The sequence below is a fragment of the Ipomoea triloba genome, chromosome 9 (genome assembly GCF_003576645.1).
Source record: "Ipomoea triloba cultivar NCNSP0323 chromosome 9, ASM357664v1".
NCBI lineage: Eukaryota > Viridiplantae > Streptophyta > Magnoliopsida > Solanales > Convolvulaceae > Ipomoea > Ipomoea triloba.
In genome coordinates this window covers 29283020-29306336 of record NC_044924.1, presented here as the reverse complement: position 1 = coordinate 29306336, position 23317 = coordinate 29283020, and the positions used below count along the sequence as shown (strand labels likewise).

General features: G+C 33.6%; 2 protein-coding genes across 3 annotated transcripts; one reads left to right on the top strand and one right to left on the bottom strand.

Moving 5' to 3' along the window:
• Positions 1–1753: 1753 nt before the first annotated feature.
• LOC116030671 (transcription factor MYC2-like) lies at positions 1754–4338 on the bottom strand. The gene is made up of 2 exons (XM_031272987.1): positions 3242–4338; positions 1754–2472 (listed from the first exon to the last, which is right to left on the bottom strand). Exons 1-2 carry the CDS (start codon positions 4224–4226, stop codon positions 1895–1897), a joined length of 1563 nt encoding a protein of 520 aa, XP_031128847.1. The 5' UTR covers positions 4227–4338; the 3' UTR covers positions 1754–1894.
• An 8753-nt stretch (positions 4339–13091) lies between these two features.
• Positions 13092–18362, top strand: LOC116030596 (probable ADP-ribosylation factor GTPase-activating protein AGD9). 2 transcript variants are annotated; one of them, XM_031272896.1, is made up of 7 exons: positions 13092–13267; positions 13413–13531; positions 15301–15733; positions 15904–16158; positions 16288–16413; positions 17780–17881; positions 18016–18362. In XM_031272896.1, exons 1-7 carry the CDS (start codon positions 13199–13201, stop codon positions 18121–18123), a joined length of 1212 nt encoding a protein of 403 aa, XP_031128756.1. In that variant the 5' UTR covers positions 13092–13198; the 3' UTR covers positions 18124–18362. The 2 variants fall into 2 exon arrangements, with proteins under 2 accessions (XP_031128756.1, XP_031128755.1); XM_031272895.1 differs by having other exon boundaries at positions 13093–13267; positions 15904–16164.
• The last annotated feature ends 4955 nt before the right edge of the window (positions 18363–23317 follow it).

Genomic DNA, 23317 nt, shown 5'->3' with positions numbered 1-23317 from the left:
CTTTTAGGTACAAACATTATGTTTCACCCACTTAGTCACACTTACTAGGTGGCAAAACATCCCTCTTGAGTTTTAAGGTAGTGCATTCCTTTGTTTTGTTATTTTGTTAAATATGTCTTAATAGAAACGTTACATAAAAAAATCACATATATGGTGTCATTATTGTGGTCAAATGATGAAGCCATGGGAAGACTCACATTTGTACACTTACTGGCCATTCATATGGCATTTGTATATTAGAGGTTGAAGCTAGTTGCAACTCTTAGGGTGTGTTTGGTTTGCACATGAGAATCAAAATCGGAATGAGTATCAAATACTTGGTAATAGTAATGGATTTTGGTGAAAGTATTTTGCATGTTTAGTAGTAGAGTGGAATGAGAATGATTATTAATAGTTGGGAAAGAGGAGAATGAAGGGAAATGAAACCCTTATTTTATTCGGGAATGAGTTTTTGCAATTAATGAGGTAATAAAAACTCATAGTAGTGTTCTAAAAACCTATCAACCAAACAATAACAATGACTTTGATATACATTCCTTATAGCTAAACCTGTCAACCAAACACACCCTTAATGAATTCACACATCGTAAGCTAATGAGTTGGGTGGTTCTATTGAAATGGATCGGATTTGATGAGTTCACTATTTGAGATTTGAGAGGTTGAATATAAAATGTTCTTAAAGACAAGCTTTTTAAATAATTGTGAGCAGAAAAATTTTAATTGTATTTATATTAACACTGAACTGATATGATCAATCAATCAAAATAATTTAAAAAGCTTTACTTTGGTAACAGTTTTGTAGGATACATAATTTAAATTGTACCAATGACTATATATATGGATTTAGCCTGTTGTGGGCATTAATGCACAAGCATTTTAGGGGTTTGCAAGCCAATTGAGACTTGAGACACATCCGCAATTTACATCTTCCACGTCTCTAGGCAAGCTCTCAAATTTGGAATTCAAACTTATATTAACACTAAGGGTGCGTTTGGTTCGCACATGGGAATCGGAATCGAAATGGGTATCAAATACTTGGTAAGGGTAATGGGTTTTGGTGAAAGTATTTAGCATGTTTGGTAGTTGGGTGGAATGGGAATGATTATTAATAGTTGGGGAAGAAATGATGAAGGAAGATGAAACCCTTATTTAATAAGGGTATGGGTTTTGCCATTAATGGCGTATTCCAAACCCATAGTAGCATTCACAAAACCTATCAACCAAACACTAACAATCACTTTGATACCCATACCTTATGCCTAAACCCCCCAACCAAACACACCCTAAATATTCAATACAAATTAGAGTATATGTGTTTTATATTATTGTTGTTGCAGGCACAAAGTGTTAAGAGTGTTATTAGACTTTTATTTATCATTACTTTTAATACTTAAATATGTTATTATAGATGTTGGGACAAGTTAATTTGATTTATTTTATTTGGGGAGATAATAAGGGAACAAAACTTTAATTTGCCTATATACAGAATTTTTGGATGATGAAAAAAACTTACAGGCACTATTTGAGAGTATATATTTTTGTATGTATTGGATAAACAGGTCTATTAATCTTGTATATTAAGGGAGTGTTTGGTTCTAAGGGATATTTTAAAGTAATAACATTTTAAAAAATCTCACATAACCAAAGGATGGAGAGAGAAATATAATTCTCTGCATATTATCAAAATGTTTGAAAATCTTACATTTCACCTGAAGTGAAGAGATATAACTTAAATAAAACCGTACCCCTCCAGATTAAAAAGGATTTCTCAATGTAAAAGTGTTAATAAAATTATAAAACAATAATTTAATTGACCAATAATGGAAAACTGCCACAATTTTCTTGCATAAAATTAATAATAATTTGCTTGAATATTTGATATTTCCAGGAGCCTTCAATTTTGTGCAAGTATACTTTCCAAAGCTGAACGAAGCTGGTCTGATGTGTAATGGCGGCTCCCCATCTTGACGGTGGCCTGTTGGATCATCAACTTGTTGGCCACCGACACATTTGCATGGCGGATGTGAAGGTCCAACTCCTTGAGGGCCGCCATTAGCCTCGCCGCCGGGTGGTTCTTCTTGTTACATTCTATCTTTATCATTGCGTCTTCGCCAATGATCTTCACGTCCACATCTGCGCTCTGATCGTCTGCATCTTCTTCGTCTCCGGCGGCGTCTTCAATATTGTGATGGGGAGTAGTGGGTTTGGGTTTTTGGAGCTTTGATTCGAGCTGGTTTATGTAAGCAATGGCGTCTTCGAGAATGGAGGCTTTGTCCATTTTGGAGACGTTTGGGACCATTGTTCTTAGGGTGTAGAATCTCTGGTTCAGTCTTTCCCTCCTTTGTCTCTCTGCTTGCACATGGGTCCGCGTTTCCTCTTTCCCGTTCCCGTTCCCGTTCCCGTTCGTCGCCGCCGGCTTTCTTGCTCTCTTCTTTGCCCTTTCCCCTCCTCCTCCTTCACCGCCAGGCAGAGCTGTAAGTTTGGTATTGTGAAAAATGATGACCAAGAAGAGGCATACATATATAGGCAGAGAAAAATTATTGCGATTTGGTCCATTTCTATTGTAGGAATTGACTTCTAGCATTGCTCAAGAGGTTATTAGGGCTATACAAACCCTAGTTTCATACACTCAAATTTTAGAGTTGTACAACCCACGGGAAATACTCAAAGAAATAAGTAGAGGAAGGGAGAATAAAGAATGTGCAAGGAAAGTTTTGCCAGGAGTAAGATTTGAGGGTACTAGTTTGCACCTTTCAAACTTGATAGATGTAGTGTGGAATTGCGTTAAAGTGGACAAATCTTTTGTGTGTCTCAACATTGTGCACATGTATTATTTAGTGTTGTCTACTAAATTACTGAGTTATCATTATTTACATTCTCCTAATTTGTACCTCCAAAACTCAAAAGCTGAGGTGTAGAGATTATGTTTAAAGTAGACAAATCTCTAGTGATTTTCGTTGACATTGCGCACCGCATTTGATATTATCTGCTAAGTTACTAAATTATGATGATTTATATTCTCTTAGTTTATACCTCATAAATTCAACAACTGCACAGCATAAGAATTATGACTAAAGTGGAGATTATGTCTAAACATTTTGTACTATTTATAAATCACTGAATTATAGTGATTTACCAGGTAAGGTGAAGTTATGGTATTTATAATAGTTTGAAAGTCCCGAGGAGTGCACCCATGCAAAATACAAATTCAGATAGAAACGAAAATATTTGCATTACTCACAATCAACACCACCGGAAGCAAGCAGAGCGAGAGCCACCCCGTCGTCGTTGTTCCTCCTTCTCGGTGTTGCGCATTTCGCCGGCGTCTTCTCCTTCTCCACCGCCATCCGTTTGCTAGTAACAGAAGGAATTGAATCCTCCTGGCTGGGCATCACAGTGCTCGGATTGCTCAGGCACGAGCTTCTCGACGTTAAACCCATTGCAGGATTATTATTATTATTATTAGTATTATCATTATTTTCTTCAAAGTTGAACAAAACCCCAATTTGGTTCATCAAATGGGCGTCGTTTTGGAAAATCAAATCCGTGGAGCCGAGCTCGACGACGCCGTTTTGCGAAGGGATGCAGGCCATGGTCTGTATCCCTAATCGCTTTCCCTGTTTGGCGCGCTCAAACGGCGAGGAATCCAATTCTCCGGCGCCGGATATCCATACCCGGTTGGACCTGTAAAACGCGTGACCCGGAAGATTTGAATCGTTTTGGAAGGATTGGTTCATGGAGATAAGAAAGAACCACTCCGGGTCCGTGATTTCCTCGTCGATGGCGTCGGTACCGGCGGGGCTAGCAACTAAAGCGTAGAGTTCCCGGAGAACCCTCTTCCGCCGCGCCTGCTCCGCCGCCATCTCCGGCGAGGACTTCCGCCGTGGAATCGGCTTTTCCACGCCCCCTTTGTAATACCCGTCGCCCCACGCCAGCCCCGCCTGCCCTTCAAACCCCGCCGCCGGCGACCGCCAGAATATCGCGTACGTCCACTTCTCCGCCGCGCCGTCCACCAGGATTTGTAGCCGCCGCTGGAGATTCTCCTGGAATCCATCTTCCCCGACCGCGACAGCCGCGGCCGGTTGCCGGGAATCGGAGTTGATGACAGTGGGCGGCGGCGCTGGAAACGCCGGCGCCGTGGACATGAACGCCTCCATAATGTAACCGTTGGTAGTAGCGGCGGCGCCACCACTCTTTCTCGCCGACGGTAGCTTGTAGTCCTTCATTCACTCAACCAAAAGTGAAGAATTTGGCGAAGGGGAGAGAGAGTTTTATAGTAATTTGGCGGAGGGGAAAGGAATCGGCCGGAAAATCTGCGGCCGTTCACTTTTCGCTTTACCGCTTCACTCTACTAAGGATTTTGACTCTTTTCTAGTCTATCTATAGTTACCAATAAATACTAATATTATCCCCATAATTCAAATATCAAAATTTTGGAAAATATAGTTATATAGTTATATTTGCTATATTGTGGGCAAGCATATATAGTTATATCTCCTATAAAAGGTATCGATATTATTAAATACCACTAAAATTTTCTTTATTTTAATTGCTTAACGGACAAATTTAGAAATATATTTTTTTTTGAAAACAAGTCAATTAAAATACAATGTATCACCAAGCACTTTGTGCGCGCAAATTATACTGTGGACCATGGTCCACAATACATTATGGACCATGGTTATGACTGATATTGCAGTTGTGTTGAATTGATACTGTAGTTTTGTTGAACTGATACTGGCAGTTGTATTGAAAGGAAACTGCAGTTGCGTGGAACAAATGTCGTTCATCCGTTCAACACAACTGTAGTTCCAGACGGATGAAACGGTCTCTATTTCACGCAACTGCAGTTCCCTTTCAACACAACTGCAGTATCAGTCATAACCTATGGTCCACAATGTATTGTGGACCATGGTCCACTGTATAAACTACTACCTTGTGAGGATGACATGTAGTGATTCTCTTATATGGTATTAACTCTTTGTGCTCCAATAGGTTGAGAAAGTATAGATGAATAGATACTAGTATATTACAATGTAATAGAGTTAGTAGTACTAAAAAAAAATACAATGTATCAGCTAAAAAATGCTAACAAATTCTTTGTCAACTAGGATTACAAAGTGAATTTATCGCATTCACACTCTCGAAGAATGACTAAGAGTTTCTTTTGTCAATCAAATTTTTTTTTTTAAAATCATGTTATACCCCATTATAATAGTCATTATTCAATGGACCATGGTCCACACAGCTGTATGTGGACTATGAATAAAATGTACATTTTTAATATATTAAATGTATATTATTTGTATATTGAATATACATTATTGAAATGCATATTATTTAAGTACTGAAAATACATTATTATGTATACAATCAAATCATGTACTTTCAAATTTTAATACATAAATAATGTACCTTTAGTATATTAAAAATGTATAAGGTACATTTTATACTAGTACCTAATAAGTCATTCAATTCACATTGATATGGTCTTATTTGGAGTGGAATATAAATATATGTATTACTAAGAGCATCCACATTAGTGGAGCTTTCACGGTTCTTAAGAAAAAAATGTCACCTTAGAGGAGAGAGGTGCAAGCGAGAGAAGGAATAAACTCTTCCTGCAAGCGAAGGGATACTTCTGACGTTTGGGACCCACACCAAATTAATATCACATGTGACAGTCATGCGTGGCTGTCACACTTGCGCCCAGCGGGCGCGTGTACTACATGCGCCCGTTGGGCGTGTCAGGTGCGCCTGGCAAAATCTTAATTTAAAAAAAAAAAATTAAATCAATTTTGTTTTGTTTTTTTTTCCTCACTTCCCATTTTCTCTTTCCTAATCACACTTACAAAAACTCTTCAAAAATCACAAAAAAACCCCACTGATATTGATGCTCTAATAGAGGCCAACAGTTGCATAACATTGGCGGCCAAGTAAATTCTTAATTTTTTTAAAGATAAAAACTTAATGCATTAAATCACTAGTAAGACAGTTTACAAGAAAAATAGGAGGAACATCAAACCATTCCCCACAACTTGACGAAGAAAAGGCCTCCCTAGCAACAATGTGAGCGGCACAATTTACAGATCGTTTGACAAAACAGAATTCGACATCATCAATGTAAGATGTCAATTTTTTAATTAACATCCTCAACTAATAGTCGAAAAATTCTTAATTATTTTTGTTCATTTAAAAAATTAAGATAGGAGGTATAAAATTAAACATCAAAATATAGCCGTCTATAATGTCTCCAAATGAAGTAGGGTGAAGTTTGTAGATATTTTTATAATAAATTAAAGGTATTTTAGATATTTTCAATTAAGAATAGAACATTCTTTAAAGTCAAAAACAAAAAATGGAATAAATCAAAATCAATGACTAAAAGGGGAAGTATAAAAAAAAATATTAAAAGTGGAATAAATTCTTTTTATGATAATACGTACACTTATCCAATTAATGTGTGGGGAAATAAGTCAATTTATATAAATAAAAAAAATTTATTTATAACAGACTTATAGATGTAATGTGGAGTGCTACATTAGGGAATGATTATTAGGTAAAAGAAAAATAGTATGCTCAACGTTAAATTAAATGTATAGAATATTTTATACATTATTATTTTGGTATGACAAGATTCTCCGAGAGTATTATCTCACCCTTCAATTCGCCTGCCAATCTCCACATCATCAGCTCGGATGACCTCCTTCATCATATATCAAGAGGGTCCATCAAGAGCCTCATTCCCCAATCTTCCTCTCGTTCACCAATCCTCCTCTTGAGCAACATTGACAAGTTAGCACAACAATTGCCTTAATTCCCTCGAAGTATATGATGAATCCTAGTAGCCCTACAAGCAACCATCAGGCTCCTACAATAAGCATAAGTGTCGAGCACACATTGTCCAAGTCTGAATCCATAAGGATGACTTTAATGACCGCCTCTGAATCCATCTCCACGATTACACCATTCCAACCTTTGTCCCTATCCATCTTAACCTTTCCTGAATATGATTTTGTTTGATTAATTTATGATTGGAATTAATTTCATAAATGGTCTATTGGCTATTGAGATTTAACAATTCTTATTTTTAACTTATAATTAGATCATAATTAGTCATCTAACTATCAATTTTGTTTTAAATTTAGTCATCTATCAAGAAATTTATCTGAGAAACATTAATTATAAAAGTAAAAGTAAAATTCAGCTTGACAATAATTTTTTTTAATACAACTGACCCTATTACATTATAAAATTTACTCAACTCGCATCCATTGAAGCTCAATCTCATGACCTCCCATATGAGAGAGTCACATGCCATCTGAGCACAAGGTGTCTGGTAACTTTACAATACTTGAATATTGTATAAGTTCTTTTTTTAATACTATTCAAAATATTTACTACCTAGAAATTAATGTAATTAAGGCAAAAATTTTCATTTATATTTATAGCAAAAAGTGTAAAATGATGAATTTAACATTTTCACCACCATAATTATTGCCTCTTAAACATATTTATTAGTGGAGGATCAAATTTGAGAATAAAAAATGAAAATTTTGTCCGATGACAATTTCTAGCATTAATCCGTAATGATTACATTAGTTGATCTATGAATTATTGATAAATATAAAAATTTTAAAGTTATATCAATTGTTAACTAATATGCAATATTTTATGAATAAATAATGTACCTTTTAAGAAAATTTTGGAAGAATGTTTCAAATTTGAGAATGGAAATGTAATTAAATTAAGATTCTATCCAGATCCAGTGGACCCTATAAATGAAGAGAAAAGATAAGATATTTTATTGCTATCAGAATTAAATATATTTGGTATTGACCCAATCATTTAATGTTAAATAGAGTCCCTTTAATATAATTAATATTTGAAAATGTAACTTCTTATATTAAAATCACTCCTCTTATTTAATGCCTAATTGGCTAATTCCAATAACCCTCTGCTTACTCAAGTTTTATTTATTTATTTCTTTATTTTACTAGTATTTTACTGGTGCAATGCATGTGAACAATTATGTTACAATGAAGTTAAGGGAGAAATTAAAAGAAAGAAAGAAAAATAATTGTAAAAGTATATCAACAAATTAGGATTAAATATATAGTATATTAGAGTTCTAATTTTTTTAAAGCCTCCTTATATACAATGTTCGATCTTGAATTACTTTGGATGTTCTCTTTATCACAAATTAAAATCTTTGAACTATTCGAGTTAGTGACTCTTAAAACAACAACAAACAATTGTTATGACTAAATACTGATCATTTAGAAAGCATGCCTACCGCCTATGTGAGAAAGTGATCGACCTAGACCCTTGTAGGTAATAAAAAATGAGAATATAAATGGATCCTAACCTTGACTGTTGTACATTTTTGCATGACAAAATTAAATGAATAAAACGTAACAATTGGATTAGAGCATCTCTATCTCTTCTTCCCTTTTATGCCCATTTTGTGGGCTCAACTCTTCTCCTCACCACTTAATCTCTTCTCATTTTCTCTCTAATCCTTCATTATCTTCTCCCCCACTTAATCTCTTCTCATTTTCTCTCTAATCCTTCATTATCTTCTCCCCGTTTTGTGGACCACTCATCCATATCATCTATAATCTATTACTCTATCTATTTACTTTACTATAATTATAATTTTAAATTTTGATTTTAAATCAAAATAAATTTAAATAAATAAATTAAATAATTTTTAAATTAAAAATAAATTTTCAAATATTAAGTTGAAACATTTTTTTTAAAGAAATTGCCACAACGGTGAATATGACCGGAAAAAAATGTATATATTTATTTCTATATACAAACACATGATGGTGGGAGTAGTTGTTCCCCATCCACCATCACATGCTCGTGCTGGCATGTTATTGGTGTGTGCCTGTATGCGTTCTTCATCCTTTTTTTTTTTTGTTCTAAAGAGAACAATATCTGCAGAGGAACAAGACTCGACTCCCCTCCATCCCTTTTTCCCCCTTTTCTTCCGAGGATGGAGATGTCCTTGGGGTTATTATAGTTGACATGTTATAATAGTTTATCAACATATTGCTCCCAATGCAATATGTATCAGGTAAATGTCTCTCTTTGAAAAGAAAATTAAAATTTTTTGAGAAGCTTTAAACACATTAGGAAAACACATGCTAGACAACATGAAGTGTAAATACGAATAATTTAACATGACTTATACTCGTGATCCTGAAGAATAAATTGGATGTATGCCTACAGTGGTTCCCGTCCATTAATTATGGTTATACATGAAGATTCAATAGAGACAATATAACCAACCAAACCCCTATCTCTCTTACTATGGTGAGAGGAGAGCCATTGATCTTGCCAAAATCAACATTCAAGATTAACAATGTTTAAAAAAAATGCGGTGGCAATTTGATCATTTTCCATATGGGTCAAACTTAAGGTGCATGCGTGATTTTCCTTCTTAAGGTGCGTGGTTTTTGTGCTTAAGGTGCATGGTTTTGAGCTTGAGGTGCGTTAGTTGTTGAACTTAAGTGTGTCGGTCTAAATCTTTAGGTGCGTGATTTGTGTGCTTAAGGTGCATCAGTTGTTGAAACTTAAGGTGCATCGGCCTAAGGCTTTAGGTGCGTGGTTTTCCTTCTTAAGGTGCATTTTTTTTCCTTCAGTTCCAAGACACAAACAATATTCTTTATAATATTTTCTCTACAAAACCACATTTATGTTAATCCAGCTTAAGGTGTGTAGATTAGAAGCTTAGGGTGTATCAATTTAGGGTGTATTTGGTTCGGACATGGGAATCAGAATCGGTATGGGTATCAAATTAAATACTTGGTAAGGGTAATGAGTTTTGATGAAAGTATTTTGCATGTTTGGTAGTAGGGTGGAATGAGAATGATTATTAATAGTTAGGGAAGAAGGGAGGAAGGGAAATGAAACCCTTATTTAATAAGGGTATGGGCTTTTTAATTAATAGTGTATTCCAAACCCATACTAGTATTCTAAAAACCTGTCAACCAAACACACCCTTAATTTTTTTTTTTAATAAAAGAATAGATCACCGCACAACCGCACGGGAACCTGACCTTCACCGCACTTAAAACCTTCCCCTCCCCCTCCCCCCCCTCTCTCTCTCTCTCTATATATATATATATATATATATATATATATATATATATACTAGTTTTACACGCGCATTGCGCGAATGGCTTAATGCCCAATGTTTATATTTAAATAAATATTTGAAAGTATATTAATGCAAGATTATATAGGAGAAGTTTATACATAGGTAATTGAATGTCGAATTTGTTTATTTAAATATATAACTCAAAGTATATGAATCCAAGATAATATAGGAAATTCATTATAATTGTCACTAAAATAAATGTTTGCAACTTTGTAAAATCAATAGTCTAAGTATTTGGTCTAAAATGATAGTCTAAATAAATACTACTTTTAGTTTGAATTTTTCTAAGTATTTTTAATTCTCTTTTGAAAAACATTGTCATTGTTTTCATCTTTACTATTTGTTCTCTTCCTTTTTGTTGGTAGTGTGTTATTTGCAATTGGATTATTGTTGGTAGCATAGATGACAACGTCATGCAATGAGATTATGATATATGAGCTATGGACTTTCCTTTAGGTGTTCTGCTCGAGGTTTATTTGGTTCAACCATTATTGTTGAATTAGTTATTGTGGATAAAGAAATTCCTACTTTAAGGAAAAAGATTAAATAAATTAGTAAAAATTTGAAAATTTTAAATATGATGTATTCCAAAGATATTAAAAGGTAGTTTAATTTCTCGTTTCAATTTGCTGGGTAATGAGTTATTTGAGTACTTTCATTGTCAACAAATCCTCCATGTAGTTAATATGATTGATTTCAAACTATATATATTTTTTTTTCATGGTATTAATAAAATACTTGGTAAATAAATATATAACATTATTTTGTATTATAACTTTGATATTTAATTACAAGATATTGTAAAAATAAGATAATGGACAATGTAATGAATATCAATTGATAAATTTGAATGTAAAGAATATTTGCATGAGAGAAAATAAAGACAATATAACTAATGAAATTATTTCTCTTATGTAATTTAATTTTTTGATAATGTATAATTTTTTTTCAAATAAAAGCATTGTATACACATAATTCTAAATTAAAGAAATACATATGTATCTTTTTTTGTTGTAGCTACTAATTTCTTTAATTTAATAAGAGTAAAATAGAGTGAGAAACTTAATTATGCCAAATTTGATTGGGATGAGATTCGAACTTAAGACCTTTCTTATAAAAATTAATGCGTAAGTTAAAAGTTAACGAATATTAACGGAGAAGAGAATATTTAACGGAAAACTTAACGGATAATCATAAAATTAAGGTTAAATTAGGCAATCTCTATTAATAATATTAATCTGAATTATCTTAACCATCTATATATTTGATTAAATAATTCATCTGAACCATCCATTTGATTAAATAATTTGACCGCCATTTTTTCTACCCATTTTAGGCTTAACTCTTTTTGGCTCTTATTAGTATAGTAGATATATATATAAAGTAAAATATGCTTAGCCAATTATAATTTGTAACACAACGGAAATTTGATTATGAAAAATTAGTGAGGGTGGGATAGATTAATAATGTGGGAATAAGAAAATATGCAAATGTAAAGTAACACACGTAATATAAAAAACACAAGAAATTTATAGTGATTAAGGAATGGTGTAATTCCTTTATCCTACACTTCTTTTATCCTCTAGGAGATAGTTTACTAGTAAATTTTTTCACCCCACAATTTACGAGTGTTAAATAAATATTTTGATCACAAAACCAACACTGTTTGCTTATGTTTTCACTGGATTGTTTACTATCAGAGAAGTGAAAGCATGAATAAGTACTTCAAGGATTATGTTAATGCCAATACACCAATGAAGTAAATTTGTTAGTCAATATGAGAAGATCGATTCTTGATGCAAAATACAATAAAGAAAGAGATAAAATTTTGAGAAACAATGAATTCAAAATCCATCTTGAAGACATTACATATGATGGGAGAAGAAGCTTCAAAAGCTTACACGAGAAAGATGCCCCGAGTGTTTTAAAATGAATTGATTCATTTTTAATAATTCATCACAAAAGAAATAAAATACGATGATAGAAACACAAGTCTATATATAAAGTGCATGCATGAGTACAATTTGAAAAAAAAAAAGAAGCAAGAAGCATAGTGACATTTGGTAGCTCATGAACAAGTATAAAATGTTTGTGTAATATTACATGTTTGAATTTTGAGGATCCTTTATACGCATCAATTAATGGTACTTATCAAGAAAAATGTATGTTCATAAAATTTTGATTGTTTTTAATTTTAGTTCAAAAAACACATTTGATGGATATGGTACTAGGGTATACCTGAATTGGTCAACGGAAGACCAGTCGGAACCAACATGGACTCAAGTGCAGGTGCATTAGCAACTAATCCAAAAAAGTTATTGGGCTAAGTAAGTAAGGTAGGGGCCTGTGACCCATGATCCAATCCTAATAGAGAAAAACATCTTGGATCTATATGATGTTAGATAGGATTGAGCTTTCTATTTATAATAAAACAAAAGTATTCAATTTTTATTAATTTTTTTTTGCCAAGGAATTTGTGGTTCAGTAGTGAATGCGATATTGATTCATTGTGTTACGAATAAATACTGCATTGTAATATAATGAATAGTGTTAAAAAAAATTATAATAAAACAAGAACTCCTCATATGCAGCAGTTTAGAAATCAACAAAAAAAAAAAAAAAAAAGAAATCAATCAATATCCTATTAGAACTCTAAAACCCTCCTCTATAAGGAGTCTAAACCCTCGTCTATAAAAAGCTTCACACAAATCATGCTTATTTCACGTAAGGTTTGTTGATTTGGCTCCAAAGACAATAGTGAATAGTATATCAAGGGTCGTACAGACGTCAAGTACGTCACAGTACTAGAGACTAGAGTAGCCAACAATATCACGAAAAGGGTGTTTTCGGTAATTACTTTGAATATTTCCAAAAGAGCTTCACACAAATCATGTTTTTATTTTTAATTTATTTATTTTCCGGTTAGCAGTTTTACTCTACACTAGCATCTCTCTCTCTCTCTCTCTTCTTCTAGTCGAATAGCTCTGCAATTTCTGTCACTCTAATCTCTGAAGTCGGCAACTCGGCATGGCTTCCGATAATTTCAACGACAAAAACGCTGTATTTCGGAAGCTGCGTGCTAAATCCGAAAACAAGGTTCGTCTTTTGAACTTCAACGTTTCATCTAGTTGCAATCCGTTTTTTGTGAATTTTCAGTGCGAAACCTCGAGATGAGTTTAGATCTGAAATTTTTGTTGTGTAATTCTCTTTTGAAAGGCTTTGCTTCATTTTTGTCTTGCAGATGTGTTTTGATTGCAATGCGAAGAATCCGACATGGGCGTCGGTAACGTTTGGCGTCTTCCTGTGCATCGATTGTTCGTCCGTGCATCGGAACCTCGGTGTTCACGTCAGCTTTGTCAGGTTAATTTTTTAAATCCAATTACTTCTGTGTCAATTTTCGCTAATTTTCTCCTTTTGAGGATTTTTTTGCAGCTTTTCAGCTTGTTTTGTGCTTCCGTTTTTGTTTTTGTTTTCTACCAAATAAATTACGAGTAGCGTAATTTAAAGATATTGGAAGGCTAAGTACACTAAACTACATAGCTGGGGCTCTGTGCACCAGCTGTTGCTTCTTTAACTGTAAAAGATATTTATAGAAAAAAAGATGCAAATGATGTGGATTAGGTAGCACTAAATATTAGAATTCTATGTATGATGAATGTTATAACTCATTGTTTTGTTAATCTACTACTACTAGTAACTAGTTTGCTAAGAAGAAGTCTATTGACTTGTTTCCAGTTCCTTGGAGGGGGGATGTAATGGAGTTATTATGCTTTGAGGGATCACGGGATTGCTGTAAGTGATAATAAGGAGCGTTGGACTATAGGAGTAACTTAGTAGAATCCTAGCCAAGGTGATGTGAATATCACCTTGGCTAGGTTTAGTTAGTAGTCCGTTAGCTATCAAATGTGCATGGACTGTTGAGTATATTGTTATACGAATGAAGATAGTAGTTGGTGAGAATCAGAGTTTGAGGGTTTGTGCAGTGTATGGTTCCTTTTATTTATTATAGGGACTCATTTTCACTGTTTGTGGATAAAATTACTGACTTGGTATGAAGTAACTTTTATTATTAATTTGCATTCAGAACCTTTATGTCTTGTAGGTAATGAGGTTGGTGTAGTCATGATATAATGCTTTATAAACTTTTGATTATCCTTTGGCAATGCTGATTTTGTGTCTGGCAACAGAATTGATGTCATTATTTAGTCAGTTACAAATTCCAGATGTCTTCCATCAGAATCAGATGCCATTGAAATGCTGTATCATGGATGATATGTTTCACATGAAAATTGGCATAGTGCTAAACTTTCACATTACAGTTACATAATATGTTAGGATTGCCCTGCCTCAAATGATTATGATGCATGGTTGAATCAGTAGAAACCCTTATTTCTTGTGCAGGATGGATGATATTTCCTTGCCACAATAATCTTGAATCATTAGCTATACTTAATTCTTGCACAGGATGTATAATATATCACTGCCATAATAGATACTCCATACTTGGATAATTTGTGCTGTTGGACAAACACAGTATTTTCTTTCTTAAGATTAACCAAAGAGAACATTTGTGGTCATAGAAAGTTGGATGCTTTTAAGATTGAAAATTATACATAAAAAAGAGTAATCATAAATTTTAAAATGTATTGGTTATTTCATGAATGGTAGGCACTGGTCATATGAGGCAGTCATGCTGTATTGAGCTGAAGCCCTTTTCTTTCTAAGCAGTACCCGTTTCCATTTTCAGTTAATATGAGCAATGGTAGGTAATTTGATGTTTAGATGCCCATGTAAGTCTAGTGGCCAAGCAGTCACCCTTTGAGCATTTGATGATTTGCCCCCAACCTGGGAAAACTTTTGAGAGTAAATATAAGAATGCCTACCTCTTCCTCCACCAGACACCTTGTATGATGGGAGAGTCACTTTCTATTGTTAACAGCAGCCAGATTGATATTATTCCTTGTGATTAAATATCTGGGGTTTCTTTAAAAGCATCAAGGATTTGAGAATTTTGTTAAGTTTTGGACAGTAGAAAGTACTACACTTTGGCCTATGCACATTTTCTATTCTTCAAATATTTTTCTCTTATAAAAATTCAATCAAGTGGTTGATGAGAGTGTTCTGTTCAGGTCAACGAATTTAGATTCATGGACTCCGGAACAATTAAAGATGATGTACTTTGGTGGAAACAACCGTGCTCAAGTTTTTTTTAAGCAGCATGGATGGACGGATGGAGGCAAGATTGAGGCCAAGTATACCTCTAGAGCTGCTGACTTGTACAGGCAGTTACTCTCCAAAGAAGTTGCTAAAAGCATGGCAGAAGATGCAGGTTTGCCATCATCACCAGTTGCTTCTAAGGATGTACCATCTACTAATGAATGTTCTGATTCTAAGAGTAGTGATACACCAAACGAAAGTTCTTCAGTTAAAGATGAGACTTGTGAAGTTTCTGGTTCACCTAAACCTTCTCGTCCTGTTGTAAACACATCTTTTAAGAGGCCTGCAGTTGTGAAGAAAACTGGTAAGCCAGGTGGCCTTGGTGCTCGAAAGCTCACGACCAAGGTATATTGTAACTTTACAAGTATGATCTTGTGTAGAATTTATATTATGCATTGAAATAGAGTACTGGCTGCAAATGGATATTTTCTGAATTTAATTCCTCAGTTCTCTATACTATTCAAAGATAAACATTATTTCTTGTTAACGTTAGCAAGTAAATATTTGATTTGCAGCCAAGTGAGAGTCTTTATGACCAGAAACCTGAAGAAATGCCTGTTCAAGTCTCCCCCATCTCTGCAAGTGATACCGCTATAGCGGGTTCATCATTTACTTCAAGATTTGAATACACAGAAAATGTCCAGCCTGATGAGAAGAATTCTGATGCTCCTCGTGTTTTGAACCATGTGGCCCCTCCAAAGTCGTCCAATTTTTTTGCTGAATATGGGATGGACAGTGGCTTCCCAAAGAAAAGTTCAAGTTCATCCAATGTACAAGTAATCTGTGTTTGTAGTTTTCTCCTTTTCTATCCTCGTGTATCATATTGTTCAAGAAGTTGAGTATCAAATGCAGGGTTATTGAGGGTTATTGACTTCATTCACCCACTTTGTGATCTTCAGGTTGAGGAAACTGATGAAGCGAGGAAGAAGTTTTCAAATGCAAAATCCATTTCGTCAGCCCAATTTTTTGGTGATCAAAACAAAATCGGTGATGTGGAATCTTCAGTTACCCTGCAAAAGTTTTCGGTATGCCTTGCTATCGTATTCCCTGACATTTTACATTTTTTCCACCTCCTGGGCCTGGGGTTGTACAAGTTAGTTTATTGGTAATCTTGGAGTTTCAACCAATCTAATGTGTCTCCACCAGAAAATTTTTAAAAGGAACTTATTGAGATTTTTTTAAAAATTTTTTTTATTATTTATAATATTTTTTTTGACAATGAAATGCTTAGATGATACCCAAAAATGTCTGTTTGCATTTTTTTTTAGAGTTAATGCAACTGATATTTTCTTGTATATCACGAGTAATGAATAGTTGAATACAATATTGTAGTTGACTATAAAATAGCATAAATGAATGTAAAAATATATCTATACTGTCTATAATTTGCCTTATGCATGTTCCTTTTTTTTTTTTTTTTTTTTGATGACTAGATACCTTTCAATTAAGTTTTGATGACTAGATCTTATTTTACTTAATTATAAAAATATTTCAATAGAAATAGCTACTTTATTACATTTAGGGATACACAATTCATAGAATAAAAATTTCTCAATTAAAGTTAGGATTAAAATTCCAAAACATTTTTTATTCCTTAACTACAACAATTGTACTAATTTTCAGTTTCGAATTGCATCATATTTCAAAAATATGCAATATATGTGCATTAATGTACTTTATAACCATTCTTTCCCATGAAAATCTATTATATAATTTCTTATTCAACTTTTAATACATATACATGCTATACACCTGACTTCAATTATGTTAAATAATAATTGTAGTACATGCACATCTTAGTAGTTCTATAGAAAAATATGCAAATGATTGCACTTACAACACAAATGGAATCAAGAACCCAAATAGAACCCCAAATATTATGTGACCAACTGAACTAAAATTTAATACCTCATATAACAGTCAAAATAAGGGACAAAGTTGCCAAGAGTGTGTTGATAGATATATTAGTTGGCCTTGAAGGAAGAATACTACTGTATTACAAGGAAATGTAGATAGTTGATAACAAAATGCTTTATTTTATTTTATTTTATTTTTTAAATAATTTGTTTCCGTTGTAATACTGCCACAAAGCATATATATATATATATATATATATGTTAGATTTATTGTAATGGTGGGAGATCATCGAGTTCCATAGTAATATCAAGAGTAGAATATTTTTGGTTCCTTGGTCTTTGCTAGCAAAGCCTAGCATGCCATTGACACCTTACTGGGTGGGTCTAGAGAAACCATCTCCTTCCTGTGATTCTTATATACCAAAAGAAGTTGAGGACCCCTACTGTTTACTCCTCAAGGAATTAATAGATAGATAGATAGATAGATTGATTGATTAAATGCTAATACTTAAACACTTATGCTTTTATGTTTTAGGGTTCAAGTGCAATCTCTAGTGCGGATCTCTTTGGTCATGACACAAGCCGATCATCCACAGATCTGAGTGCTAGCGACCTCATTAATCGTCTTTCTTTCCAGGTATAGATTCAACCTTCTCCATTGTTTTCAAGTTCATTGCTAATATGTATGCTCGTAATGTATTCTATCCCTAAGCACTTGGATCGACATTAAGGTCTTACATGTTTGTTTTGCACTTGTATTTTTCCTGTCAGGCTCAACAGGATATCTCCAACCTCAGGAATATCGCTGGAGAAACGGGAAAGAAACTTGGCTCCTTGGCATCCAGTTTGATGTCAGATCTTCAGGACAGAATCCTGTGATTACAGAAGTATATTGTATCAAAATAGAGCCATAGTTTATCACATGCAAATGCTTTATATGTAGATATAGCAAAGAGCTTTTTGAATACTTTCTTCAGATGAAAAATATTTCGAAACTTGCAGGAGGATTATTTTATTTTTTCTGTTTTCTTCCGTTGTCTTTTGTTTCATAAAATTTGGAATAAGGTTCAAATTAGTCATGAACGTAACCTGAAAGTGCAATCAGGCCAATTGGACAACTGAATACTCTAAATACATGCAATTTCACCTGATAGCAGGTTACTTTCCATTTTATCAAGTTTACTCCTTATGTGGATAGTGAGTTCGCATTTTAAAATAATTTTTTAATAATAAACATTAAAATTTAAAATTAAAAAATTAATTTAAAAAAAATGGTGTCCATCCCCTGACCCGGCCCCACAGCAAATTATATTGTGGACTATGATCATGACTGATACTGCAGTTGTGTTGAACGGATAGTACAGTTGTGTAAAGATACTGCAGTTGTGTTGAAAGGAAACTGCAGTTGCGCGGAACAGAGACAATTCATCCGTTCGTTCAACACAACTGCAGTATCCTTTCAACACAATTGCAATATCTGTTCAACACAACTGCAGTATCAGTTACTGCAGTTCCAGATGGATGACACGGCTCTGCGCAACTGCAGTTTCCTTTTAACACAACTGCAGTATCCGTTCAACACAACTGTAGAATCAGTTCAACACAACTGCAATATCATCTATGATCCATGGTCCACGGTATAATGACTGCGGCCCCACCCCCTTCTACTCATAAATTCTATCTATAATACTTTGAAAATAAAACTTTTAAATTCTGCCAAAGACCTTGTGGTCTTATGGTTTAATGGCACCCAGTTTACACTCTCACATGGAAGGGAGTGAGTTTGAGCCTCCTCAGTGGAGTCGACTACTGACTTTACCTTTGAACATATATTACATTGTAACAGAGTTGGTGTTTGTTTGTTTTTTTTTTTTTTTTCATCTTTTTATTATTTTTTTATTTTTATAAAAATTTTAAATTTTTAAATTTTTATTTTTAAAGTTTATTATTAAAAAAATATTTTAAAATGCTAACCCATCATCTATGTAAGAAGATAACTTAATGAAATGAAAGGTAACCTGCTATCAGATTACGTTCCGTGACCAATTTAAACTTTATTCCCATCAGATTTTGTATGGCTCTATCGCTTTTCGTTGCCCATCAAGTCGTCAACTTATTTTCTTGCTCCCGTGTTTGATGTAAACTGTGAACAAGAATACAGATCAACTTATTCTTGATTTCTTGAAGTTGACCTGTAGCCCCCTAGTGATAACCATAGACCACTCACTTGGACTTGTAGTTTAGAGTCGTATAATAACGTTATTGTGTGAAACATGGTCATCAAATGAAACTGTAATATAATTAAAATGATACTTTAGTGTTGTTATACTGAAATTAGTATATGTGAAAAATGAAATTTAAAAAGTATAGCTTATTTAATATCGTATATTGTCAAATGAAATTGTAGTATAATTAAAATGATATTTTAATGTTGTTATAATGAAACTAGTGTGTGTGATAAATGAAATTAAAGTTAAAAGCCTATACAACAATATATGGCAAATTATATCGTGCACTACGGTGCACACAGCAAGGTGCACCACGTACGTAAACGACGTCGTTTTGAGCATTGTAAACTAACCGTCCTTTTTTTTTTGGAAATCACGTTTCCCGTTTCGGCCGGTCTGTGTATTTATGTTAATATTCAGTGTATTCTAGGTAATCGTTCTGTGTATTTCAGGCAATCATTCTGTGTATTCTATGCAACCGTTCTGTGTATTTATGTTAGTAACACATGTTGTGATGTGTTTGCGCATTCGAATGTTTAGGAGGATGAGTTCTGTGTATTTTGTGTCAATATTATGTGTATTTATGTTATTAACACAGGTTGTGATGTGTTTGTGCATTCGAATGTTATGAGGATGAGTTCTGTGTATTTTTTGTCAATATTCTTCTGTGTATTCTAGTTAATCGTTCTGTGTATTCCAGGTAATCATTCTGTGTATTCTAGGCAACCTGTATTCATGTTAATAACATATGTTGTGATGTGTTTGTGCATTCGACTGTTTAGGAGAATGCGTTCTGCGTATTTTGTGTCAATATTCTGTGTATTCATGTTATTAACAGAGGTTGTGATGTGTTTGTGCATTCGAATGTTAGGATGATGAGTTCTGTGTATTTTGTGTCAATATTATGTGTATTCCAGGCAAACATTCTGTGTATTCTAGGCAAACGTTCTGTGTATTCTAGATAATGATTATGCGTATTATAGATAATGAATTTTCTGGAATCATTCGCGTCCGCGTCCATTAACATCGAAACAATGTCGTTTCGGGTGCACATTGCTATGTGCACCGTGGTGCAGGGTATAACGATTGACAATATATATTATCAAATGAACCTAAAGTGTAATTAAAATAATAATATTTTAACATTATTATAATTAAACTAGTGTATGTAAAAAAATGAAACTAAAAAGTAGAGCTCATTAGAATTAAAATAATACTTTGATATTGTAATAATGGAACTAGTTTGGGTAAAAAAATAAAATAAAAAACATAACAATATTGTAAAAACTTACTTCATGTTTCACGTTGTTAAAAGGACCATAGTCCATAGTAAAATTTGCCCATAGGAGGCCTGTGGACTGGTATATTTATCCCTTTTTTTTAAAAAAAAAATCAACAAAGAAATTTTCATTCATAACTCACAAGATAAAATAGATTCTAAAAATATAGGCAATGTGACATACCACTCTTCATAGCCTGACAAAGAATGAGCCGCCCGCCCAAATAACAGTGTGAGCACCATTTGCAAACCGCTTAACACAAAAGAACCCTAAATTATCACAAGTAGCTTCAAAGTCTTTAACATCATCATCAATAATTAAATCAAATACACTGTGCTCAAACCCTCACCATACTACTAAGAAAACTTGTTGCGAGTCCATTTCCACAATCACATATTCACATTATCCAACCCAAACACTTTAAAGCCAAGTTAAAGCCTCTTGTACCCCAATCCCTTCCGCCTCCCTCGTCATGAATACACCATCCCACCTCCTTCCCTTTGTTGCAACAAAATGACCCTTAGCATCCCGAACAACCCACCCAAAACCCATACAACGATTCTGAGTATCAATAGCAACGTCCACATTCACCTTAAATAACTCCACAGTCGGCCGCACCCGTTCTTCTCTCGAACCACCTTGTACCTTTCTACTCGCCTGACCCAAACCCACCCCACCGGGAGGTCTACTAATAAATGAGATGGGTAAATGAACATGCACTATTCAGTTGAGAAATACACTAGTGAAGTCGAAAAATGTACTAATGAAATAAAAAAAATTACACTAATAAACTCCATAGGGCAAGTGAGTTGCCCTATAACCAGTGGCGGATCTAGCATGGGGGTAGTGGGGGCTGTTGCCCCCACTGCCCCACTGCCCCACCACATATATATATAGTATATATATAAGATATACCAATATATAACCAAAGGTTAGCATGGCTTAAATGGTAAGTTTGCATTATGTTGATGAAAAATGGTCTAGCATTTGATCCACCTTGTAGGCTTTGATGTATTTTTTTCAAACTTTTTAAATATCAATAGTGAGAATGAATTTTAATTTCTATTTGTAATATTGTGGTTTTTTTTTTTCATTTCTTAATATTAATAGTGAGATGAGTGAAATTTTGTTTTTCGCATTTTTTTTAATATTAATAGTGAGAATTCTAATTGAATTTTTTATTTGTAACATTGTGACTTTTTTTTTTAATATTAATAGTGAGATGAGTGATTTATAATGTGTTTTCCAATCAAACTATTTTATCTAATTAATTACAGAGTATGTGTTGTATATTATTTTAAATATTTTTATCTTGATGTATTTCGACTTTTCATATGTAGTTAACAATATTTATGACTCGATCTCTAAGTGTTTCATTTTTTTAAAAAGAATATCTTGTTAGTTTATTTTTCGCCCCCACTGAGAAAATTTTCTAGATCCACCACTGCCTATAACAGTATAACCCCATATCCGAAAACTCCCTAATAGACAAAGGCACAACCGTAATCAGTCTTTTATCCCTTTCATAAAAAAGTATTCTCCAACGACGTAATCCACACTCGGCATCAACAGTGGAACATTAACAATAACCCCCAACTCCGGCACCTGCTCCGTTTGAATAAAAAGGACTTTCTATCGACGGCAGCCAAGCCTCCTCCCCATCCCCCACCCTCCACACACTGCATGCCTTTGCTTCAACCAACAATTTTCGAAGAAAAACATGAAATCCCACCTCTCCGCAATAAGTAAAGAGTAGTGCAGTGCTTTGAAAGGAACATACAATTTTTTTTTTCAACTTAAATTTATTTTCTTTTTTTTTTTTACAAATAAAATTAATGCAAAAGCAATATATCATTAACAAAGTTCGAAGTGAGATCTTTTAAATGACACACATATTGATATATATTTTTAAAACTTTTTTGAAAAATATAAATCCATAGGTACGTAAAGTCATTATTTTAGTGTAATGTTTATGTAAAGTAAGCTAAGCTTTGTTTTTATGAAAAAATAAAAGAAATATTATGAACATATTATAGAGTGAACAGAAACACATATAATATACATTTAGTTTAGTGTTTATGTACATTAAAGTTTAAGTTTATCGACATATAGAACAAATATTATGAACATATTGCAAAATGAGTGCTATTAAACATGAAGCATTTGTACTTTTGTAGTATAATGTTTACGCACATTAAGCTTTGTTTTTATAAACATATAGAAGAAACATTATGAACCTACTATAGAGTGAGTGAAAATACATATGATATACATTTAGTTGAATATTTATGTACATTAAGGTTTAGGTTTATCAACATATATATATATATGATAAATATTATAACATAGTACAAAATAATGTGATTAAATATTATGCATTAATTCACACTTAATATAAAACATCATCTTGGACCAGGGTCCACCATGCAAAGTGGACCTTGGTCTATGATATAATTTGCCCAAAACGAGCTATTGAGTACATCTCTTATGGACTCACAACTTCAACATATGTTCAGAAATACAACAAAGCTTAGGACACAACAAATCTCTTTCACATAAAAGGAA

Bases quoted from the DNA above. Each gene is read 5' to 3' on its own strand.
- LOC116030596 (XM_031272895.1), top strand. From the start codon at position 13,199: ATGGCTTCCGATAATTTCAACGACAAAAACGCTGTATTTCGGAAGCTG. The intron at 13,268-13,412 runs GTTCGTCTTTTG...TTTGTCTTGCAG, and splicing joins GTGCTAAATCCGAAAACAAG to ATGTGTTTTGATTGCAATGC. The intron at 16,165-16,287 runs GTAATCTGTGTT...TGTGATCTTCAG, and splicing joins CAAGTTCATCCAATGTACAA to GTTGAGGAAACTGATGAAGC.
- LOC116030671 (XM_031272987.1), bottom strand. From the start codon at position 4,226: ATGAAGGACTACAAGCTACCGTCGGCGAGAAAGAGTGGTGGCGCCGCC. The intron at 2,473-3,241 runs GTGAGTAATGCA...CCAAACTTACAG, and splicing joins TGCTTCCGGTGGTGTTGATT to CTCTGCCTGGCGGTGAAGGA.